Genomic DNA, 22,324 nt, shown 5'->3' with positions numbered 1-22,324 from the left:
CCCAGAGAATTGTGACGCTATGGAATTCTCTACCACAGAAAGTTGTTGAGTCCAGTTCGTTGGATTTATTCAGAAGGGAGTTAGTTGTGGCCCTTATGACTAAAAGGATCGGGGGGGTATGGGGAGAAGGCAGGAGTGGGTTACTGAAGTTGCATGATCAGCCATGATCATAGTGAATGGTGGTGCAGGCTCGAAGGGCCAAATGGCCTGCTCCTGCACCTATTTTCTATGTTTCTATGAAATATTTCCACAAAAGTACCTAGTGGTCCGGGTGGTATGTGGAACTCCAGTGGGGAGGCCTTCTCTTCCTGCACTGTGAAGTGCATTCCCATCCTCGAGGTTCCCACGCAGAAGGTGCAATCACATGTAACTGCTCAGCCAATCAGGTACAGTATTCTGTAGTTTTCTCATTAATAGCAATGAGAACTCTGTATCTACAAGTTCTCATTGCTATTAATGAGAAAAGAGAACCAAACACACTAAACACATAAAAAAAAACACACCTCACATAATTAAAATTAAAGTTAATAAATATCTTAGAGAAAAAAAATTCCAAGTTTTTAAAAAGTTTTTAAAATTATGGTTAAAAATAAATGTAACGTGGTGAGCAGGGTTTTTAAAAATATTTGTTTTTTAAATTTTATTATATTATATTTTTGTATATTTTTAAACTCTTACACCTGTAAAAGTAGGCTGTACACCTGCTTTTATCAGGCGTAAGAATTTTGAGGACATTTGCTGGGCAAGATATGGGTAAATCCCACAATCTTGACCTTGCAAATGTCCTTGCTCCCGATATGCGTGAGATCGGTCAAGGTCCATGCGATGCCTTCCCGAGTCCGTAGACAGTCAGTATGGACTCGGGGAGGCAGGGATTTCCACGCCTACGTTTTGCCGCTTTTGATCTTTGGCCTGAATAGACGTTTGCTCCGCCTCTCGGAGGAGCAGGATGCCACTCCGAGCTCACTGCTTCTGTGGGGCGGACGCTGCTACAGGCACTGATGCCCTTATTATTTAAATCTTCTCATCAATGGAACATATTATGGAGACATTTTCAGAATCAAGGGATGGACAAGCGTACCTTGCAGTGACATCCCGGCGGTCGTGAGCTGATATTTATCCTTTGCAAGATATTTAAATCCAAGGAGGGAACAACATGGTGGTTTGGTAGAAATTTAACCCTATACAGTTAAAGATATCACACAATATTTGGTTGCTGACACCATTACCTAATTATAGCTCTCAGTGATGTTCTTCATACCTACCTGTAGCTGTAGTATCATGCAATCTAACATCATCATCATCACAGGCAGTCCCTCGAAATAGAGGAAGACTTGCTTCCACTCTGAAAGTGAGTTCTCAGGCGACTGTACAGGGTAATACAAGAATTACAGTCTTTGTCACAGGTGGGACAGTTAATCGTTGAAGGAAAGGGTGGGTGGGGAGTCTGGTTTGCTGCACGCTCCTTCCGCTGTCTGCGCTTGTTTTCTGCATGCTCTTGCCGATGAGACTCGAGGTGCTCAGTGCCCTCATGGATGCTCTTCCTCCACTTAGGGCGATCTTGAGCCAGGGATTCCCAGGTGCTGGTGGGGATGTTGCACTTAATGAAGGCGGCTTTGAGAGTGTCCTTGAAACATCTCCTCTGCCCACCTTGCCATGTAGGAGTTTCAAGTCGAAAGCTCGCTTTTGGAGTCTCGTGTCAGGCATGCAGACAATGTGACCCACCCAATCTAACAATAGTTGCTGTTGTGGCTTGCAAGCTATGTGTTTGCATTGAGAAGCTGTAGGTAGGATTTCCCATTTCAGCAGCTATGTGTTGTAAAGTCAATTGGGTTCACCCAACTTGACCTCGCCAAATTTTTCCGGTGATTCCGTGAGATGGGGTTTCTCAGACAATTTCCTGCCCCCGCTACTTTCCAGAATGGGGCAAAAGCCCTGCAGAGAATTGGGGTTGTATGTTTAAATGGTTGACAAATATTATAATTTACTCTTATGTGGAAACCCAATGAATCCAAAGACCAAATCTGACAGCAGTGTCATTTTTGGGCTAAGTGGTTAATTAGTAGATTGGTAACTTCAAAATCACAAAAGTAACAAGCATTGCCGTGTAATGGAGCACCATCTGATGTTGAAGATCTTGACTGGGATGAAGGAACAGAGCATGATGGCAGCAGGGTGGGGGGTGGGGGCGTACTAGGGGAATAAATGGGAACTGACAGAACCATGTTGAAAATGCTTGTTTTTCTGTAATTAGATAAAGTAAATGACCCAACCACCTTAACCTTTTCGGGGAAGGAAAAAAAGCATATGAGTATTGGAAGGTTTAAAGAGAAGTCGGGACAGTAAGAAGTTTCATGCTCTTTAATTTACCTGAGGTGGTAGCAGTGGCAACCTGATATAAGCTAGCAGTGTGCCAAGGTCTCTACATCTTCTTTGCACATCACATTTTACCCACATCATCAGGGCATGGAATATTGTCTCTTCATCAGGAACATTCACGTCATCACTTACAAGAAGTTTAAGGATGTCATCTGCAGGGAGTAGCAGAAATTCCTGATTTCTGATCACCTCCATAATGTGTTCCTGTGAAAATAAAATAAAAAATAACTGTTCTCAGAAATCATGATTCCAATCATTCTCTTTTTTTTTTTAAATATACTTTTACTCATAGACCCAAATATAGAAAGACCCTACAATCCCGCCTCTCCCCATTGTTGCAGGCACTATTTCTTATATAATTTTCAGATTTTGACCTCCATATGATATCTGGAAATCCATATCATATCTGCCTCCAATGCTTTCTTCATGCACAGCACAAAAGACCACCTCACTTGTCCTATGAGACAGTATCTCTTTACACTCTCAACATCAGAGTAAGTGTGAACTCAGGGATCAAACAGAAATCCATATCACTGCATTTCAGCTCATGGGATACATCACAAATCCCCTCGTCAGCTTCTTAACTTTGGAATGTTGTAGAATAGGCAATGCTTGGCTATGTAGGTCACCACCCTCAGCAGAAGATTGGAGCAAAATGGAATTAGGTTATGAAAATGTTATTTGAGGTATTTTGTAGATTTACCAATGTTATGGTGCATTTAATAAATTAAGCTGAACATAAAACTGGCTCTGTAGTGCACATTTGTAATTAAGGTAGTTAAATGTACAAAACTTTGTTGCAGTCAGCTAAGCAACTATATTTGTATATTTAATATCCCAGGTGATTGACGAGCCTCCATTCATGATAAGTATCTCGGGCAAAATCAGAGAGAAACAAAATGTAAATACAGACTCTCAGAAGAACAAGTTATAAATTAAATGATCAATTTCCTCTATTTTTCTTGACATACAACAGTAGCTCAAGGCATAGTTCCTGGCAAGGTCCCTTTCTGAACAATGGCGTTTGACATTCAGAAACAGCTTGTAACTGTAAGAGGAGACAGCTTTGACAATCCAACCATAGTACATAGCATAATCAATACAGTGACAGCTCTGGAGTGTTAAGATATAGGGGGAGACTTGAGTGTGTGGATTTGCATAATGAATGCAAAGTATATTGAACTTCAGAAAACATTAAAGTCCTAAAACCTTTATCCGTGCCTTTGTTACCGTTAGACTCGACTATTCCAATGCTCTCCTGGCCGGTCCCCTACCTTGCACCCTCCATAAACATGGGTTCATCTAAAACTCTGCTGCTAGATTCAGACTCGCACCAAATCCAGTTCACCCATTGCCCCTGTGCTCACTGATCTACATTGGCTTCCGATCCCGCAATACCGAGATATTAAAATTCTCATGCTTGTTTTCAAATCTCTCCAAGTCTTCATGCCTCCCTATCTCTGTAACCTCCTCTATCTCTACAACCCTCCAAGATCTCTGCTCTCCTCCAGGATTCTGGACTCTTGCTTATTCCTGATTTTAATCGCTCCACGATTTGCGACCGTGCCTTCAGCAGCCTAGGCCTTCAGCACTGGAATTCCTTCCCTAAACCTTTCTGTCTCTCTACTTCTCCCCCCATTCTTTAATAAGAACATAAGAAATAGGAGCAGGAGTAGGCCATTTGGCCACTCGCGCTTGCTCCGCCATTTAATAAGATCATGACTGATCTGATCATGGACTCATCTCCACTTCCCTGCCCGCTTCCCATAACCTTTATTCCCTTATCGCTCAATAAATCTGTCTATCTCCGCCTTAAATATATTCAATGACCCAACCTGCATAGCTCTCTGGGGTAGAGAATTCCACAGATTTACAAACCTCTGAGAAGAAATTCCTCCTCATCTCAGGTTTAAATGGATGTCCCCTAATTCTGAGACTATGCCCCCTAGTTTAGTTTCCCCTAACAGTAGAAATATCCTCTCCGCATCCACCTTGGCAGGCCTCCTCATTATGTTATATGTTTCGACAAGATAATCTCTCATTCTTCTGAACCCTAATGAGTATAGGCCTATCCTACTCAACCTATCTTCATAAGTCAACCCCCTCATCTCCAGAATCAACCTAGTGAACCTTCTCTGAACAGTATCCATTGCAAGTATATCCTTCCTTAAATGCGGAGACCAAAACTGTACGCAGTACTCTAGATGTGGCCTCATCAATACCCTGTACAGTTGTAGCAGGACTTCTTGCTTTGATACTCCATTCCCCTTGCAATAAAGGCCAACATTCCATTTTCCTTCCTGATTAACTGCTGTACTGCATACAAACTGTTTGTGTTTCATGCACAGGGACCCCCAGGTCCCTCTGTACTGCAGCACTTTGCAATTTTTCTCCATTTAAATTATAATTTGCTTTTCTATTTTTTCTGCCAAAGTGGATAACCTCACATTTTCCCACATTATACTCCATCTGCCAAATATTTTCCCACTCACTTAGCCTGTCTATATCCCTGTGCAGAATTTTTTGTGTCCTCCTCACAATTTGCTTTCCCACCCATCTTTGTATCAGCAGCAAACCTGGCTACATTACACTCGATCCCTTCATCCAAGTCATTAATATAGATTGTAATAGTTGAGGCCCCAGCACCGATCCCTGCGGCACCCCACTAGTTACTGTTTGCCAACCGGAAAATATCCCATTAGCCAATCCTCTATCCATACTAATATGTTACCCCCAACCCTGTGAACTTTTATCTTCTGCAGTAACCTTTTATGAGGCACCTTATTGAATGCCTTTTAAGACACTCCTTAAAACGTACCTCTTTGACTAAGCTTTTGGTCATCTGCCCTAATATCTCGTGTCAAATTTTGTTTGATAATGCTCTTGCAAAGTGCCTTGGGATGTTTTACTGCAACAAAAAGTGTTATATAAATGCAAGTTGCTGTTCTTTGAATCTCTCTTGACTTACCAAATATCTCTGTCACTTCATTTTACCAAAAGATATTAGCTTTATTATTCAGAACATCCCTCCAAACTTGAACAGGCCCTACCAGAAATCACACTGCTCATGTTAATTAATTTGCCTGACAGTGGCAAAATTCAAAAACATAGATCAATAAAAAAAATTTAACATCTATAATACATAACAAAATATAAAAACTAATTCCAAATCATTTTTCTCCACCCCCATCCTTCCCCACTCAATTTCATCTCAGCCGTCATCTGTGATTGCCTTTTTAGCTGTCCTTGCCAACTGTAGGATTCAGCTACTCCAAAGAATACATAATTTTTGTTTGTAACGTTCTCCCAGCAAAAGATGAAGTGTTCATGCTTTATCTTGTTTCTGAGGTATTATAAAACAAGAACAAAAATCTGGTGATTTTCACTGCTCCTAAATGTGATTTCCCGAGTGTGTTTCACCCAGAGTAATTTCCCGTCAGTACACAGGAGTGAAGGAGGAGCAGGCCTTACAGACACAAAACTGACACATTGCTACTTGTGCGCAAATTGGCTGCCAGGTTGCCCTACATTTCTAAAGAATTTCATTAGCTGTGCATCCTTTAGAACTAACTTTAGAACATCCTGAGGTGGTGTTAGACGCTATCTAGTTCGTTCATTCTTTTAAATAAATTGGCTGTCTAGAGATCAAGAGAGGCATACTAGGAAGGCCTGAAAGTACCGTGTGCCCAGTCCTGGAAATGTTGAGGTAATTAGGGGCACTAATTGGTGTTTAAGATGATTAAGTGATTTCATAAGGTAAATAAAGAAAAACGATGTCCTGTGGTGTGGGAATCCAGAGCAAGGGGGCATTACTATTAAATTAAAGCTCAGTAATTTAGGGGTAATGTCAGAAGATACTTCTTCACACAAGTGTAGTGGAAATTTCTCCCCTAATAGCAGCTGAGGTTTGGTCAATTGAAAATTGCAAACTGAGATTGATAGGTTTTTGTGGTGAAAGTGTTCCGGAACCCAGGCGGATAGATGGAGTTAAAATGCAGATCAACCATGATCTAATTGAATGGCAGAACAGGCTCGAGGGGCTGAAAAACCTACTCTTGTTCCGATGTTTCTAAGCACAGAATTAAAAGACAGCCCTTACTCCATACACTAGTTACCAGGATGTATTACTTGTCACTACATGATTCTCCTCTCTTCAGAACATGGACTGAATATACACTCTATCAGACTGAGACTCTGCTTCTAAATCAACAGACAGAAGGGCAATTACCTAGCCTAACTAGAGTGGTGGTGAATCGATTGGGAAAGTGTTTTTTTTTTAAATTAATTATTTATTTATTTTTTATACACACAGCAGGTCGGGATCCCACTGTCAACCCGCCACCATGCACCTTTCCCTATGTCGGGTCTGTCAGCACTGAACAGATCCAACAGGCAGTGGCAGGGAACCCATTGACAGCTTCAAATGTACAGTAAAAGCTCCCGCCTCACAGATCATCACATTCCTCAGCCACAAGCTGTTTCTCAGTCCATTTCTAGCACAGATTCTGCAGGCTTTCCACTTTCCACTCTCCATCCAGTATCCCCTCACCATTGACAGGATGCATCTGTCATCTCTACTTTACCTGCCATCTACTCCATTAACATGGGTGATCTTTATACGGTCTCACCTTTGTCCTCAGAATCCAACCATGATCAGCCCCAACACCAGCAGCACCAACAAAACGCCAACCTTCTCCGCAATCAACTAATGTTGCACAGTACAGGGGGCATCAGTACCCAACCACATTGCTGACCTGGAGGTCAGGAATGGCCTCACCATAGCCACTTTTACTTCACTTGATGCTGTACACCTGATGTGGCAGGTTGGCAGCACCCCACAGCAACACCATAAAGCGTCCCTACAATGCCCAAGCCATTCCCTTCGCTTATCACAATTGTGGGGGTACTGTTTTTGTAAAGTCCTGTCCCTGCAGTACAGATTCACACGAGGCACATATTGAAGTCAAGGTCACTCAGGACCTGCACCTTTATTACACAGCTCTCGAATGCCACACTTACCTGAGACCTGTCCTTATATACTTCTGGGACAGGTATCAAGTGTCTCCTGCAAGTGCACCCCTGGTGGTAAGGTAAGCTTGTGGTTACAGGTCATCTCTAGTTACAGTCATGCGTTAGTTTGCAGGTGCAGCAGGTAATCAGGAAGGCGAATGGAATGTTGGCCTTCATTGCGAGAGGGATGGCGCACAAAAGCAGGGAGGTTCTGCTGCAACTGTACAGGGTATTGGTGAGGCTGCACCTGGAGTACTGCGTGCAATTTTGGTCACCTTACTTAAGGAAGGATATACTAGCTTTGGAGGGGGTACAGAGACGATTCACTAGGCTGATTCCGGAGATGAGGGGGTTACCTTATGATGATAGATTGAGTAGACTGGCTCTTTACTCGTTGGAGTTCAGAAGGATGAGGGGTGATCATATGGAAACATTTAAAATAATGAAAGGGATAGACAAGATAGAGGCAGGGAGGTTGTTTCCACTGGTCGGGGAGACTAGAACTAGGGAGCACAGCCTCAAAATACGGGGGAGCCAATTTAAAACCGAGTTGAGAAGGAATTTCTTCTCCCAGAGGGTTGTGAATCTGTGGAATTTTCTGCCCAAGGAAGCAGTTGAGGCTAGTTCATTGAATGTATTCAAATCACAGATAGATAGATTTTTAACCAATAAGGGAATTAAGGGTTATGGGGAGCGGGCGGGTAAGTGGAGTTGAGTCCACGGCCAGATCAGCCAAGATCTTGTTGAATGGCGGAGCAAGCTCGAGGGGCTAGATGGCCTACTCCTGTTCCTAATTCTTATGTTCTTATATTCTTATGGCATGGTAAGATACAGTTATGTACAGTAATGTGAGATACATGACATCACCCTCCTCTAAGGTCTTATTGTCTTTATAGGTTCAGTCTCTCAGGTGGTCTACGCTCTCGCGTGGAGCGTCTTAGTTGTGGTTCAGTTGTTTGCCTTGGTACCTGTTTTTCTTTCGGTGTGATTGCTGGTATCTCGCCTGGGCTGTCTATTTCATTCAGTATGATTATTGGTGTCTCACCTGGGCTGTCTGTTGGGATTGCCCTTTCCTCAGGTTGTTCCCTCTGTCTGTCCACCAGGTGTGGTATGAGTTCCACATTGTAGTCTGCCTCTGGTTCAGCAGTGTTGTTGGTAAATCTACTTTTGACTTGGTCTACATGCCTCCGGCAGGTTTGGCCATTGTCCATTTGTACCACCAGTAGCCTGTTTCCTTCCTTGCCTGTTACTGTCCCTGGAAGCCATTTGGGACCCCTGCCAAAGTTTAGCACAAACACTTTGTCCCCTAGCTCATTCCACCTCTCCCTCGAATTTCAGTCATGGTACTCGGTTAGCTTACGGTGCTTTGCCTCAACGATTTCATGCATGTCTGGGAGGATTAATGAGAATTTGTCTTCAAGGCCCGTTTCATTAATAGTTGCGCGGGGGGAACTCCAGTCAATGAATGTGGACGAGATCTGTATGCCAGCAGCAGTCACGACAGGAACGTGCCTTGGCATTGGTGGGTGACCACCCCCGTGCCACCACAAAGGGTGATGCAGATCCTGTGCTAGAGCATGGTAAGCTTATACTAATCTCCAGGCTGCGTCACACATGTTATGCAAGGTCATGCGATGTGAAGTCAAATGTCTTTTAATGCACTGTGTGTCAGCCATTAATGGTGTGCTCATGTAGCGGTGGAAGTCCTTGAAGTAAGAATGTAAAATGTGGTGGATCACATCAGCTTGAGCAACCATGCCCCCCCAGCCAAACACCTAAACGTTGACCTCTACTTGCAGATGTTGATTCGGAAAGCACCGACTAATGCACCCCATCCACCTCTGGCACACAAAGGCCGAGTGTGACACCAAAGCATTCCACCTCGACATTGTAACCAGCCCAACACCCCCAAAGATCACCCATCTCCACCGCATCCACCTCTGCCACCCAGAGACACGAAGACCAGGAGGGAGAGGAGGTAGAAGTGCCAGTCTTCGAACCACTTGAGTTCGAGGAGCTGCAAGATGAGGAGTCCAGCCTCCTGACATGCTTTGCCACCTGCTGGGCCAACATCGGTATCGGGGTCCGACTTTTTGGGTTATGAGTCGGATGAAGCAGGAACAAGTGCTGGGAGGCACAGAGGCCGTGCCGGAAAAGCCACCAAGCCGCAAGCTCCCAGGATGATGCAACGATCCGATGAGGATGGAGGACGGCTCGCAGCGATTCAAGAAATGGTCCAGCTGTCGAGGACGAGCGTGGAACTAGGTCGAGATGTGCTGCAGACCAGGGCTGGGATAGCTGCCAGCATCGCCACCTTTGCTGAGCAGCATACTTCCAGTGTGGAGCGGCTCATTTGTGCGGTGGACCACAACACCGAGTCTGTTGGGGCGATGAGGCAAGCGATAGCTTCTGGCCAGGTCATGCAAACACCCCCCGACCAAGCCCACACCATTGAGGCCGACAGATCCCGAGAAACCGGAGATGCCAGCGGCTTCTATCTTGCCCCTTACCTTCTCTCCAAGACGAACATGGCAGCAGTGCTCCGGCTGCCCTCCTGCATAATGCAGCAGAGGCGGTGAGGGGCAGGGGTGCAGCTCGCCGTTGAGAAGGCGGACCCATGAAGAGGACGATGGGCCTCACAGAGGGAGGGAAAGAGAGGTGGCGGTAATGGGCAGAGGGTTGGGTGTTGGTGGTGATGTTGTTGTTTACTCTTCATTAAGTTGTAGCTGTTATTTCAAATGGTTCGTTGTGAATGTGACTTGGAGTGGTTTCTGAGATAATGTACATATGTTGGATTCAATTGTCTGCATGCTCTGTCACTATGGCATGCTGCACTATTCAATACAGTCACATTGTTTACCGACTCTTGGTCAGCGTCTCACTTTTATATCATCTGGGGTACCTGCTGAGAAACAGACAAATCTCCGTCAGGTGTACTGCTGACTGAGGAATATCTTGTCCTCCACATATGATGCGACTCTTTCATGGGTCCTGTCATCAGGCAAGTGCACCTCAACAAGTGAGGGTGACCAGTGGAGGAAGTTGCACTGCTTGCAGGACACACATTAAGGCTTGCACTTCAGTCCACATTTTCTTAGATCCAACATCGCGGAGTCCCACCCCTAATATCACATGTTCTTTCAGTGACCTTGCAGTCCATTATATTTATTTTTCCGTCTTCTATACTTGAGTTCATGCTGCCCTCTTCTAACACATCCTGCCACCTGACAGAGCATTATTTGATTTCATTATAGCCTATATACTTTGACATAAGCTCATATCAGCTGTGCACTCACATACTCTCAATAACTCTGTTCTGCCTGCAATGATCTAAAAACCCTTATAGCGTGTCTTCATGGACCCTGTTCTGTATTTCGGAATTCATTGCTGCTTCCTATACCACACCTTCCCTTCAGCAGGGAACTTTTCCTTTACATGTCTGAACTCATTCTGTGCAGGTTAAGATCGATCAGATAACTCATTCTGAGCCTGTGATAATGGTGCAGCATATAGACACTACCCAGGATGTGCAGCATATGGACACTGCCCGGGATGTGCAGCATATGGACACTGCCCGGGATGTGCAGCATATGCACACTACCCGGGATGTGCAGCATATGGACACTGCCCGGGATGTGCAGCATATGGACACTGCCCGGGATGTGCAGCATATGGACACTGCCCGGGATGTGCAGCACTGCAGCACTCTGAGCGATTCTCCCTGCCACCTGATTCACAGCCAGCTCACACCAGCCTTTTGCCAGCGGTCCTTCTGGTGGGTGGGAGCACGATCTTAGAGGATCGTGCACCAGGAAAATCCCATTTTTGGAGCCTCCGGGATGGGTGGTCGGCAGGAAGTTGCGCCGGCGGTACTTCAACGAGGAATCTCCCGCCAGGCGGGACCTGGGCAACAGATGGACGGTACCTGAGGAATCTTCCAGAAAACATTTTGAGAGTGGTACCTCGGCATCTGTGGCCGGTACTCTGACCAAAGTTCGGGCCCTAATAGTTTAACTTTTTTCTGGTCTGTCATTCTGTTTAGGAGCTTAAGCTGTTGAGGCCCATAACCCTTGACGGACATTCTAAAAGCGATCAATAAACCGTACAGTTTGTCTTTGAAAGCCTTCCATTGCTCATCGCATGCAATGTTACAGGGTGTGACATTTAGACCTGCGCAAATTAAAATACTTCAAAGCAATGTTCCGCGTAAAGTGCTCTTTGTTCTGCGCGGCCTGTTTCTTGCAATGCGCGGTCTCTTTAAATTTCTGCTCATACACGGTATTCATAATGTGAAAGCTGGTGAGCAGCCTGTACAGGACCTTGCAGATTACCGCGTGCGCGTATCTTAGTGGTAACCTTGCTCCAAATACTTGACAACAACATTTCAAATATTAAATGAATATGAACCAGTAATGATTTGGTGGCTTAGCTTTAAAAAAGACTAAGGGAGCGAAATTGCCCCCGCACCCCATTTGGAGACGGTAACCTTCCGGGGCCAGGACTTTTATCATCCAGCCAGGAAGTTCTGCCCCGGCACAAAATTCAGCCCTTCTGCCCCTCAATGGAGGCAGAGCGATATCAGAGGCGCTCCGCGTCAATGGAGGGGCAATGCCGGGGCAGTAGCATGGCGCTGAATCCAGTGCCATGCTCCAGAGCCCAGCGCCCCGCTAGCAACGTCAGCGCTACATGGATGCTCCATGTGGTGCTGTCATGGCAGAACGCCCCCTCCCCTTCATTGCCGGCCTGGGGAGCAAATCACGGGGCGTGTCGTGACCGGCACAACGTAAACCTCCAGGGCAATTTCCCCTATGACCCCCTTCCCCTGGGCAATAACCTTGTTACTCTCTATTAGCACCACACAGAGGTGCTAATGGGGCTATAAAAAGGGCAATTTCACCCCCAAATATTTACATTACACCCTTGAATGGCACTGAGGGGTTGCAGACCCTTAGGTGGTTCATTTTTAATTGATCGGTCCATGAAGAATTAAATTATATTACAAACAAATCTGACCTTTCAAGGACAAATTAGCTTTGAGCAAAATGGTTTCTGATTGCTGGGCTCCTGATCAATTTTCAATGTGGGATACCAAATATCAACTGAATATATATCAACTAATTCCGGAAGGTCATTGTGAGGAGCAGTATTCTATCTATATGATGGAGATAATGCTGGCAGCTATTTTTTGAACACGAGACACGCACATACTTACATATCACATTCCATTGATTTCTGCAAGCACCATTTTACTATGTCATCTGCATCAGTGATTGATGTGTACTGGCAGTAAGAATATAATATTCCGTACAAATTCTGAACTTTTATTGACCTGTTGTAAATGTGATGCTAATCACAGCTATGCTGTTTATGCATGATCATTAAATATGTTTATGTTTATGTTTTCCAAGCAGATTATGATCATCTTTATATTTTGTGATAAACAACCCAGTCATGTGAATTTTTTCCTTCATGTTATATGATGTTCCCCACTTGTACGTACTCTTATTAGAAAGATTGCACCATTTTCCTAACTACTATATGATTCTATTCCACTATGAAACCAATTTTCCTCGTGAAGATTTAACTCATTCCCTGCTTATGGAACCAGTTCTTTCTACAGCCATTGGATGTGAATCTGGATGGATCAGTCCCTGCCAACACTACTATTCTATTCTCCCCGTCTCCGTCACATCTGTTCTGACAATACCACTTTCCATATCAGTGTCTTCCTTTTTTCTCAACTGAAGATTGTCCTCGACCATGGTTGACAGAGCTCTCAACCTTGTCTGTTCCATTTCCCACACTTCTGCCCTCAGCCCTTTCCCTGCCTCCCAGAACCATGATAGAGTACCCCTTGTCCTCACATTACACACCACCAGCCTTCCCATTTAACAGATCATCCTCCACCATTTCCACCATCACCAGCCTGATCCCACCATCAAACACATCTTCCCCTCCCCTCCCAGCATTCCAAAGGGACCGTTCCCTCTGCAATACCCTGGTCCACTCCTCAATCACCCACAACACATGTCCTTTTATTTCCTGAGTTGAAGGGATTGTCACATGAAGGTTGAGTAGGTTGGGCCTATACTCATTGGAGTTAGGAAGACAGAGGTGATCTTATTGAAATGTAAATGTTTCTGAGGGGGCTTAACAGGGTAGATGCAGAGGATGTTTCCCCTCGTGGGGGAATCTAGAACTAGGGAGCATAGTTTCAGAATAAGGGGTCGCCCATTTGAAACGGAAATGAGGAGGAATTTCTTCTCTGTGGGTCGTGAATCTTTGGAATTCTCTGCCCCAGAGAGCTGTGAGGCTAGGTCATTGAATATATTTAAGGTGGAGATGGACAGATTTTTGAATGATAAAGGGAGTGAAGCGTTATGGGGAGCGGGCAGCGAAGTGGAGATGAGGCCAGGATCAGATCAGCCATGATCTTATTGAATGGTGGAGCAGGCTCGAGGGGCCAATTGGCCTACTCCTGCTCCTATTTCTTATGTTCTTATGTATGTTCTCCTCCCTTTCCACCATCTGGGCCCCAAATATTTCTTCCAGGTGAAACAGCAATTTAGTTGTACGTTTTTAAATTTAGTATACTGTATTCACTGCTCACAATGCAGTCTCATCTACACTGGCGCGATCTAACCCAGATTGAGTGACCGCTTTGTGGAACACTCCCATTCAGTCTGCAAGTGTGACCTCGAGTTTCCAGTCGCCTGTCACTTTAACTCTTTAACTCTTCCACTCTGATCTCTCTCTCCTGGGTCTCCCACACTGTTCCGATGAAGGTCAACACAAGCTCGAGGAACAGCACCTTATCTTTCGATTAGACAGTTTATAGCCTTCTGGATTCAACATCAAGTTCAACAATTTCAGATTCTAACCTTTGCCCTCATTTTTTTTGGACAACAGCTGTTTACAATTCTGCTGTTCCCATTTACACCTCTTCTGGACCCATCTTTTGTTTTTTTTACTTGTCCCATTACCATCTCCTTTTGCCTTGTGACATCATCCCTTTTGCAATTTAATTCCTCCTGCCTTCCACCCTATAACGATCTTTCCCATTTGCTCTTTCCTCCCTTCTTAAAGCCTGTTACATCTCTAACTTTTGCCAGTTCTGATGAAAGGTGATTGACCTGAAACGTTAACGCTGTTTCTCTCTCTCCACAGATGTTACCTGACCTGCTGAGTGTTTCCAGCATTTATTGTTTTTATTTTTATACTTAATCCCGGTTAGCTCTTCGATTCTATTCCCCTTCATACCAAATCTCAAGCCAATCCTCTTTACTGGTTCCAGTCCACTCCAATATTTAGCACAAAGTTAATTTAAAGCATTGTTATTCCCTTGTTGAAAATTTGGGTAAAGTGGGTCAATGAGACTTGTTCGGGAATTGGCTAAATCAAATTCAACCCTGGCTTACTGCCCAACAATTCTACAGATTGACCTGCATTGTGGGTGGCTCTTCCTCCCGAATCAGGTGTCTAAATGTAACTGCTGTAGCCTGAAGGGAAGCTGGAAGCCGTGTTCATTTATTTAAGTGGGGTGGACTGTGAAGTTGAGATAGTAACTGCAACATTGACATTACTACCAAATAAAGGAAAGATTGCATTTATATAGTGCCTTTCATGATCACCGGATGTTCTAAGTGCTTTACAGCTTGAAGTGTAGTCACTGTTGTAATGTAAGAAATACAGCAGGCAATTTATGGACAGCAAGCTCCCACAAACAGCAATGCGAGAATGACCAGATAATCTGTTTTAATGATGTTGATTGAGGGATAAATATTGGCCAAGACACTGGGGATAACTCCCCTGCTCTTCTTCAAAATACTGTCATGGAATCTTTTACGTCCACCTGAGAGAGCAGACAGGACCTCGGTTTAGCGACTCATCTGAAAGACAACATCTCCGGCAGCGCAGTGCACCCTCAGCACTGTACTGGAGAGCCAGCTTAGATTTGTGTGCTCAAGTCTCTGGAGTAGGACCTGAACCCACAACATTCTGACTCAGAGGTGAGATTGCTACCCACTGAGCCACGGCTGACACAATAGCAAAGATGATTAAATCCAGTTTTATTCCTCTAATGTAATGTAATGTTGAACATACCTTAGATAATACTGTTATATTACAATACAAATATGCTTTTGTAGATACAAGGATAAATTCGGCAATCCCACAGGGAGCCATATTCAGAGGGAGCCGAGGTCGGAGATGGGGTTACAAGATGCCAGGCAGATTTTCCTATTGCTAAGCCTTGGGCTATTGGATCGCCAGGACATAGCAGGCAGGGAGGAGCCCAAACCCCTTATGTAGCCATTCATTTAAATGGTGTGGGGGGTTATCGGCTTGACTCTCCTACCCCTCCCCACCCAATTTGTCTTCACAGCACCCAGACAATCCAATCCAGATGCATACGAGAAAGATCAGCCCCTGTAGCACTGATTCTCTGCTTCACACTCTCGATATGTTAATTGATTTATCTGACTGAAATAATGCACAACTATTACTTCTAATATAAATGGATATTGTAAAATAGCTTGGTCAATTAACTGCAATCTTCCTGAAATTATGGTTATTAGTAAAATTAAGTAACATTGGAACAAAAAGTAATAGTCAGAACTCTGTTAGAATGTGCCTTATTTACAAATGTAAATATAAACTAAAGGAATTGTAACAGCCATCTTATCTGATAGCACTGTTCAAGAGGAATACTCACTGAATATATTCATGAGTTCTGTTCTTTTTAATAATTCAATATAATTACAAATGTGAAGTTGATTTGCCTGTAGCATTCTATAAGCAATTAATCTCTTTATTTGAAGTCGAAATTTGACTTAGAACTAAGTCTGGAGCAAGAATATTTTACCAAATGAAATTCTGCAATCAGCTTCCATTTCATTTGCAAGAAAGGAAAAAAGTCTTGGTTTTATATCGTGTATCTCAACCTCAGGACATTTCCAAAGCACTTTACAGCTGTAATAGAGAAATGTGGCAGCCAATTTGCGCACAGCTTGCTCCCACAAAATGTAATGAGATAATGACCAGATAATCTGTCTTAATGATGTTGGTTGATAAATAAATATTGTCCAGGACACCGGGGATAACATCCCTGCTCTTCTTTGAAAAGTGCTATGAAATCTTTTACTTCCATCTGAGAGGGACGACGGGGGCCTCAGTTTAACGTCTCAGCTAAAAGAAGGCACCTCCAGCAGTGCAGAAGAAAATAAAACTAAGGCAGAACCATAGATGATAAAATAAATGTTTCCCCGCCTCTAAATTCTTCTCTCCTTTTCCAAAAGTACTGACTCTTATTGGTACCATTGCCAAGGCGCAGTAACCCTCAGATAACTTGCAGAAGTGACTATTCAGGCTGAGTACATCTAACCGGCAAGCATCAGCAGGCTATTTGAGCCTCAGGTCAATAGAGCCAAGCCTAATCCTTTTTTGCTTGATATGTGCACACATGGATTGCAATCAGGAGTATGACCCCTGCCTGTTTTTTTCCTCGCTAGCTCAGAATAGCAAAGCCAACTGCTCGCGATTGTGGGTCCAGCTATCTCACCACAAAACTGACAATCAAACTTGGGCCCTTTAAGCCTTAGTACCACACCAGAAATGCAATTACTCCTTAAGACATTATGAGAGCTAAAGAAAAATATCTCTCCTGGCAGATGTAACTGCATTGCTACTACAATATTTTGCATTGCAATATTACCAAAATTGCATAGTAACTTTCTCTGCAAGGGAATACTTTAGGAACACTTTAAAATATCTATGGCCGATAATGCTTAGTATGTTTCTTTGACATTATTTTTGCAAAAATGATTCAGAGAGGTCTTGCAGTGTCATAACAGTTGGCATTTTGATGTACTGTGCCACAGATTCATACAATATGCATGAGAGTTCTCTCACAGTGAGATTGGAACTTTGATTATCACTAAATAAAACAAGTAAAGTTCTATCACTTTTAAGTTGTATTTACTTAGTTAAACTTGGCAAATGAAGGCACTTCTCACTCAGTTAGTCTCTATTCTGGCACTTTGCTGGGAAAGGCACAGATCGGAGGTTCAGGATCCCTTTGTGAGAGTAGAGGCGGGGGTAGGGTTACGAGTGAGGCATTCCAAGATGCTTTATTACACATCAGATAGGAAAATCCGTAGAAGCATTGTGTTGAGGTGGTGTGCCTACCTAGTAATAAAATATAATATTTCAACTGGAGGAGGTGCCAATTCACCAGAGTGATACCAGGGCTAAAGGGGTTAAATTATGAGGAGAGGTTGCATGAACTAGGCTTGTATTCCCTTGAATACAGCAGATTGAGGGGTGATCTAATTGAGGTCTTAAGATTAAAGCAGTTGATAGGTAGATAGAGAAAAACTATTTCTTCTGGTGGGGGAGACCAGAACAAGAGGGCATAATCTTAAAATTAGAGCTTGGCCATTCAGGGGTGATATTGGGAAGCAGTTCTTCACACAAAGAGTAGTGGAAATCTGGAACTTCCTCCCCCCCAAAAAGCAGTTGAGGCTGGCGGTCAATTGAAAATGTTAAAACTGAGATTGATATATTTATTAATAGGGTATTAAGGTTTACAGGACCAAGGCGAGCAGATGGAGTTAGGTTACAGATCAGTCATGACCTAATTGAATGGCGGAACAAGCTGGAGGGGCTGAATGGCCTCCTTCTGTTCCTATGTTCCTTCTTATGTGCCTACTCTCTCTGCCAGGGAATCATGCACGACTGGGAACATCTGAAAATGAATTGAATAAAATCACTGAAGGCTGTATGTTAATGTGGGGTCACGGAGCACCAACTTGGTGTATTGGGAGGGGGGGCTCAGGGAATTGTGCCTAATGAGCAACTGACCTTACCTGTATTACAAGAAATTTCAAGTCTAGCATTTCCCTGAAGAAAGTGATGGACATTGAAAAGGCGAGCAATAGATGAGCTGCTATTATGCAAAATAGCAACCAATTCAGTGAGCCATTGGCAGAGAATTGGAAGCAGATCCTCTCCCTGCCTCATGATGCTGGAAGATCAGAGGAGGAGAGAATAAAGTAAGCCTTACTGTCAATTAATAGTTTGACTACAAGGACAAAGTAAAAACAAAACCAATTGAATGACACATAACTTGTAACCAAATTTGTATTGACAGCACGCACCATCTAATTTCGAACATACTGATCATGTTGCACTTAACCTTGTTACACCACCATTTTTGATTAATCTCCTTTCCGATCTAGGTTTCATATTACCCAGTTCTTCCCTTTCTTACTCTCCCGGGCCTCATTAGTTCAGTTAGTGTCTTCAATCTTGTTCATTTATCGGAGCGAACTTCTACACAGCTTGGAGAGTTTTTTGGGGGGAAAGTTCATAAATCACTTTAGGATACTCAATACGCTGCTTCCATAACTTACAATGAATTCAATGCAGAATCCTTCCATGGTGCTACAGACCGCTAAAAACGTGAGAGTGTAACTACTTGCTACAAAGAGGCGCCGGATCGAAAAAATTCTGTCCCTGAAATCATGCCGTGGATTACTTACTTTGTTCATCTCAAAGAATTCTTTGCGCTATTTCTGTGGAAAAATAGCCTGGAGTTTCTGCTCGAAAGTGCTGTTTTTTTTCAGTGTAACCGGTGCAATAGATCGCGGAATTTTAAGCATAAATTCCGTCCAGTGCAAATTGCGTTTCCACGATCTATGGCGGTAGTTTAAAAAATTTCGCACTCGAAACAGGTCCCGCCAACAAAACTGGCCACGCCCCCCTCAGGGTGAATTCATCACCATTGGGATTTTCCATTTATTGCATTCGTTTGCAGGCCTTCAAGGAAGCTCAAAAAAATTAAGCCAAATCTTTTGGATGTAAGGACACTAATTGGTTTTAAAAGCCAATGGCTTTAAAATATATATATTTTTTAAATTTACTAAGAAACTGACTACTCTACACCAATATAGTTCGATATTTTTTTTTTAAAAAGTCATTTTCAGTCATTTAAAATCGGGTTACTCACAGATTGTGGATTGACATTGATTTAACGTGCCCATTTTTTTTGTAATAAACCCATTTTCAGCTGTATTATTTAAACTGCAAATAATCTCCACTCTTGAATAAATCAAGCAATATATTTTTTTTAATTCTTAAAAAAACAAATGACACTTTAAATCGCTGCCCCATTTCGCTGGTTCATGGCAGATTGTGTATTCGGCGATATGCAAATGAGTTTCAGAAGAAACTCGAATCACCGATTGCGCCCAAAGCAGAAACTCTACTCCATTAACTTCTAACATGGCAGGTAAAGATATTTCGAATGAATGTTTTTAAGTATATCCCAGGACATGGTTTTAGCGTCTTCATGACTATACGCACAAAGCAATATAAAAAGACTGAGGGGGATAAATTAGCATCATTTGCCCTTCCCGTTAGCGACCCCAGGAGGGTAGGGGAGCTAACAGGGCGCAAACAATTTCTCCTCTGGGGGTAGGCGCTACTGGCTACCACAAAATTGTACCTACCTCCGGGTGATTATGTCATCGGTGCATAGCGACCTGATTTCGGCCCACGCTGGAAATTGAGCAACGTCCCACGTGGCTGCCGCGGGTGATGTCAGCACCAATCACGTGGGTCGGGAACCGAGCTGCACTCCGCTTGTGGGGCGCAAATTATAGGGGAGGTGCGCAGCGTCATTTCTTTCGCCCAGCCAACTTACCGATCCGGCCTTTTGTGCTGCATTTTGCAGAGTCCGTGGCCGCACAGGCCCCTCCCCTCACTGCAGAATTTGCAGCGTGCCCGCCCCTTTAAATGGAAGAGGAGGATCATGTGCTCACGCCAGTGCTATGCGGAGAGGCCGCGTAGCTCTGCAAATTCGTGTGCTCATCGCCCCAGTCGTGCCCTAGAGAGGCAGTGGAGCGCCTGACATTGCTCCACTTCCTCTCGGGGGCAGTAACCCCAATTTCACGGCTGGGGGTGGGACTTCTGTGCCAGGCGCAGGAAGTCCCACCTCGCCTCATTTACCGCCCCCCAAACGGGATGATACCGAATTTTGACCCCTGAAAGATTTGAAAGTCGTTTTTCAACGATGTAGAACTAAGGACGGAGAAACATATCATGGCGCAATATGCTGTTGTTGCCCTTTATGCTGGTGTGACAATCAGAAAACACGAGGGTAAATGTTTCACGATTCTGCTCCTAACAGGACTGCATCCAATGGGAGTACGGTCAGATAATATGATGCACTGACCTCCCTGGCTAGTTTTGTAATTAGTATTTCTCGCGAGTGAGAGTCTGTGCCAGTAGCAAAGTCTCCAAGATTTAATTCACAGAGAATAATTGAAATCCTACTGGAAGATGATGGTAATTAATACTCCATTTGTACTGCAGATCTATTTCTGCTTGACTATCTGTGGCTCCCAGCGTTATGGAGCTAACCCAATTTGCATTAAGGGTAGATTGCACACCACTAGCAGCAACTGAGAAACAGCTATACAAGATTGCTCACAGAATCATACAACACAGAAGGAGGCCCGTCGGGCCTGTGCCAATGCTTGGAAAGAGCTATCCAATTAGTCCCACTCCCCTGCTCTTTTCCCATTGCCCTGCAGATTTTTCCTTGCACAGTAGTGATCATGGATTTAATTCTCTTGTCACTGAATGTATCTTCATGGCCAGAGAAGCTTCATATCAGCCAATAACACAAACCAATGGTTAGGAAAATGTTGGTCGATTTCATTCATCATCATCATCATCATCATCGTCGTCGTCATAGGCAGTCCCTCGAAATCGAGGAAGACTTGCTTCCACTCTAAAAGTGAGTTCTTAGGTGACTGAACAGTCCAATACGGAAATTACAGTCCTGTCACAAGTGGGACAGACAGTCGTCGAAGGGAAGAGTGGGTGGGGAGTCTGGATTGCCGCCCGCTCCTTCTGATGCCTACACTTGTTTTCTGCATGCTCTCGGCGGCGAGACTCAAGGTGCTCAGCGCCCTCCCGGATGATCTTCCTCCACTTAGGGTGGTCTTTGGCCAGGGACTCCCAGGTGTCGGTGGGGATGTTGCATTTTATCAATGGCATTCAACATCCACTGCTGTCTCCAAGGGAACCTTGTAAATCCGCCTCCTGAAGCTTCTTGGCTGGTCCAGATGCAACAGATATGTCTCATTTATATTAGAGCATTGCTGCCAAAGTCTTATTTGCTGTCAGTAGTAGCGCTGCAATAGAATTGGGATGAAAGCTTTGTCAGCTGTGGCTCAGTGGCAGCACTCTTACCTCTGATTCAGAAGATTGTTGGTTCAAGCCCCACACCAGGACTTGAGCACATAATCTAGACCGGCTCTTCCATTCAGTACGGAGGGAGTGCTGCACTGTTGGAGGTGCCATATTTGAGATGAGACTTTAGACCGTACCCTCGCCGGTAAAAGTAACAGATATTGTGGCACTCTTCAAAGAGTGGGAGATTTCTCCACGGTGTTCCAGCCAATATTTATCCCTCAACCAACAGCACTAAAACAGATTATCTGGTCATTATCTCATTGCTGTTTGTGGGACCTTGCTGTGTGAAAATTGGCTGCCGCATTTCCCAACATGACCAACAATGACTACACGTAAAAAGTAATGAATTGGCTATAAAACACTTTGGGATCGCCTGACATCATGAAAGGCGCTAAATAAATTCTATGTGAAAACCTGTACAACAATGGAAATCTTATCTCACTTACTAAAGGAATGTCTTACCACAGCATGGTGCATCATATTCAAAGAATGATGATGCCACCCATTTTTCATGATAATTTCAATCTGAAAGTTGTACATAGAAATATTCTAATTATTCCAAAATAGTGCTAAAATTTGTAGATTGATATATTCAATAATTTATATATGAAATGAAGGAGAATGAGTGGCTTATTAGCCTGCCTTAAGCTCTGGCAGTAGCATTGTTGCTTGT

General features: G+C 43.9%; 1 protein-coding gene across 1 annotated transcript in view; it reads right to left on the bottom strand.

Annotated features, from left to right (window-relative positions):
- LOC139274963 (kelch-like protein 1) overlaps nucleotides 1–22,324 on the bottom strand; it is a 334,700-nt gene that overhangs the window by 180,806 nt on the left and 131,570 nt on the right. Inside the window, exon 4 of the mRNA XM_070891749.1 lies at nucleotides 2,371–2,583. Coding sequence (XP_070747850.1) covers nucleotides 2,371–2,583 — 213 coding nt within the window. The remainder of the gene's footprint in view (nucleotides 1–2,370; nucleotides 2,584–22,324) is intronic.

This window comes from Pristiophorus japonicus, chromosome 10 (assembly GCF_044704955.1).
Source record: "Pristiophorus japonicus isolate sPriJap1 chromosome 10, sPriJap1.hap1, whole genome shotgun sequence".
Lineage (NCBI taxonomy): Eukaryota > Metazoa > Chordata > Chondrichthyes > Pristiophoridae > Pristiophorus > Pristiophorus japonicus.
The sequence above is the reverse complement of the archived record's forward strand: the minus strand, read 5'-3'. Positions and strand labels throughout refer to the sequence as shown.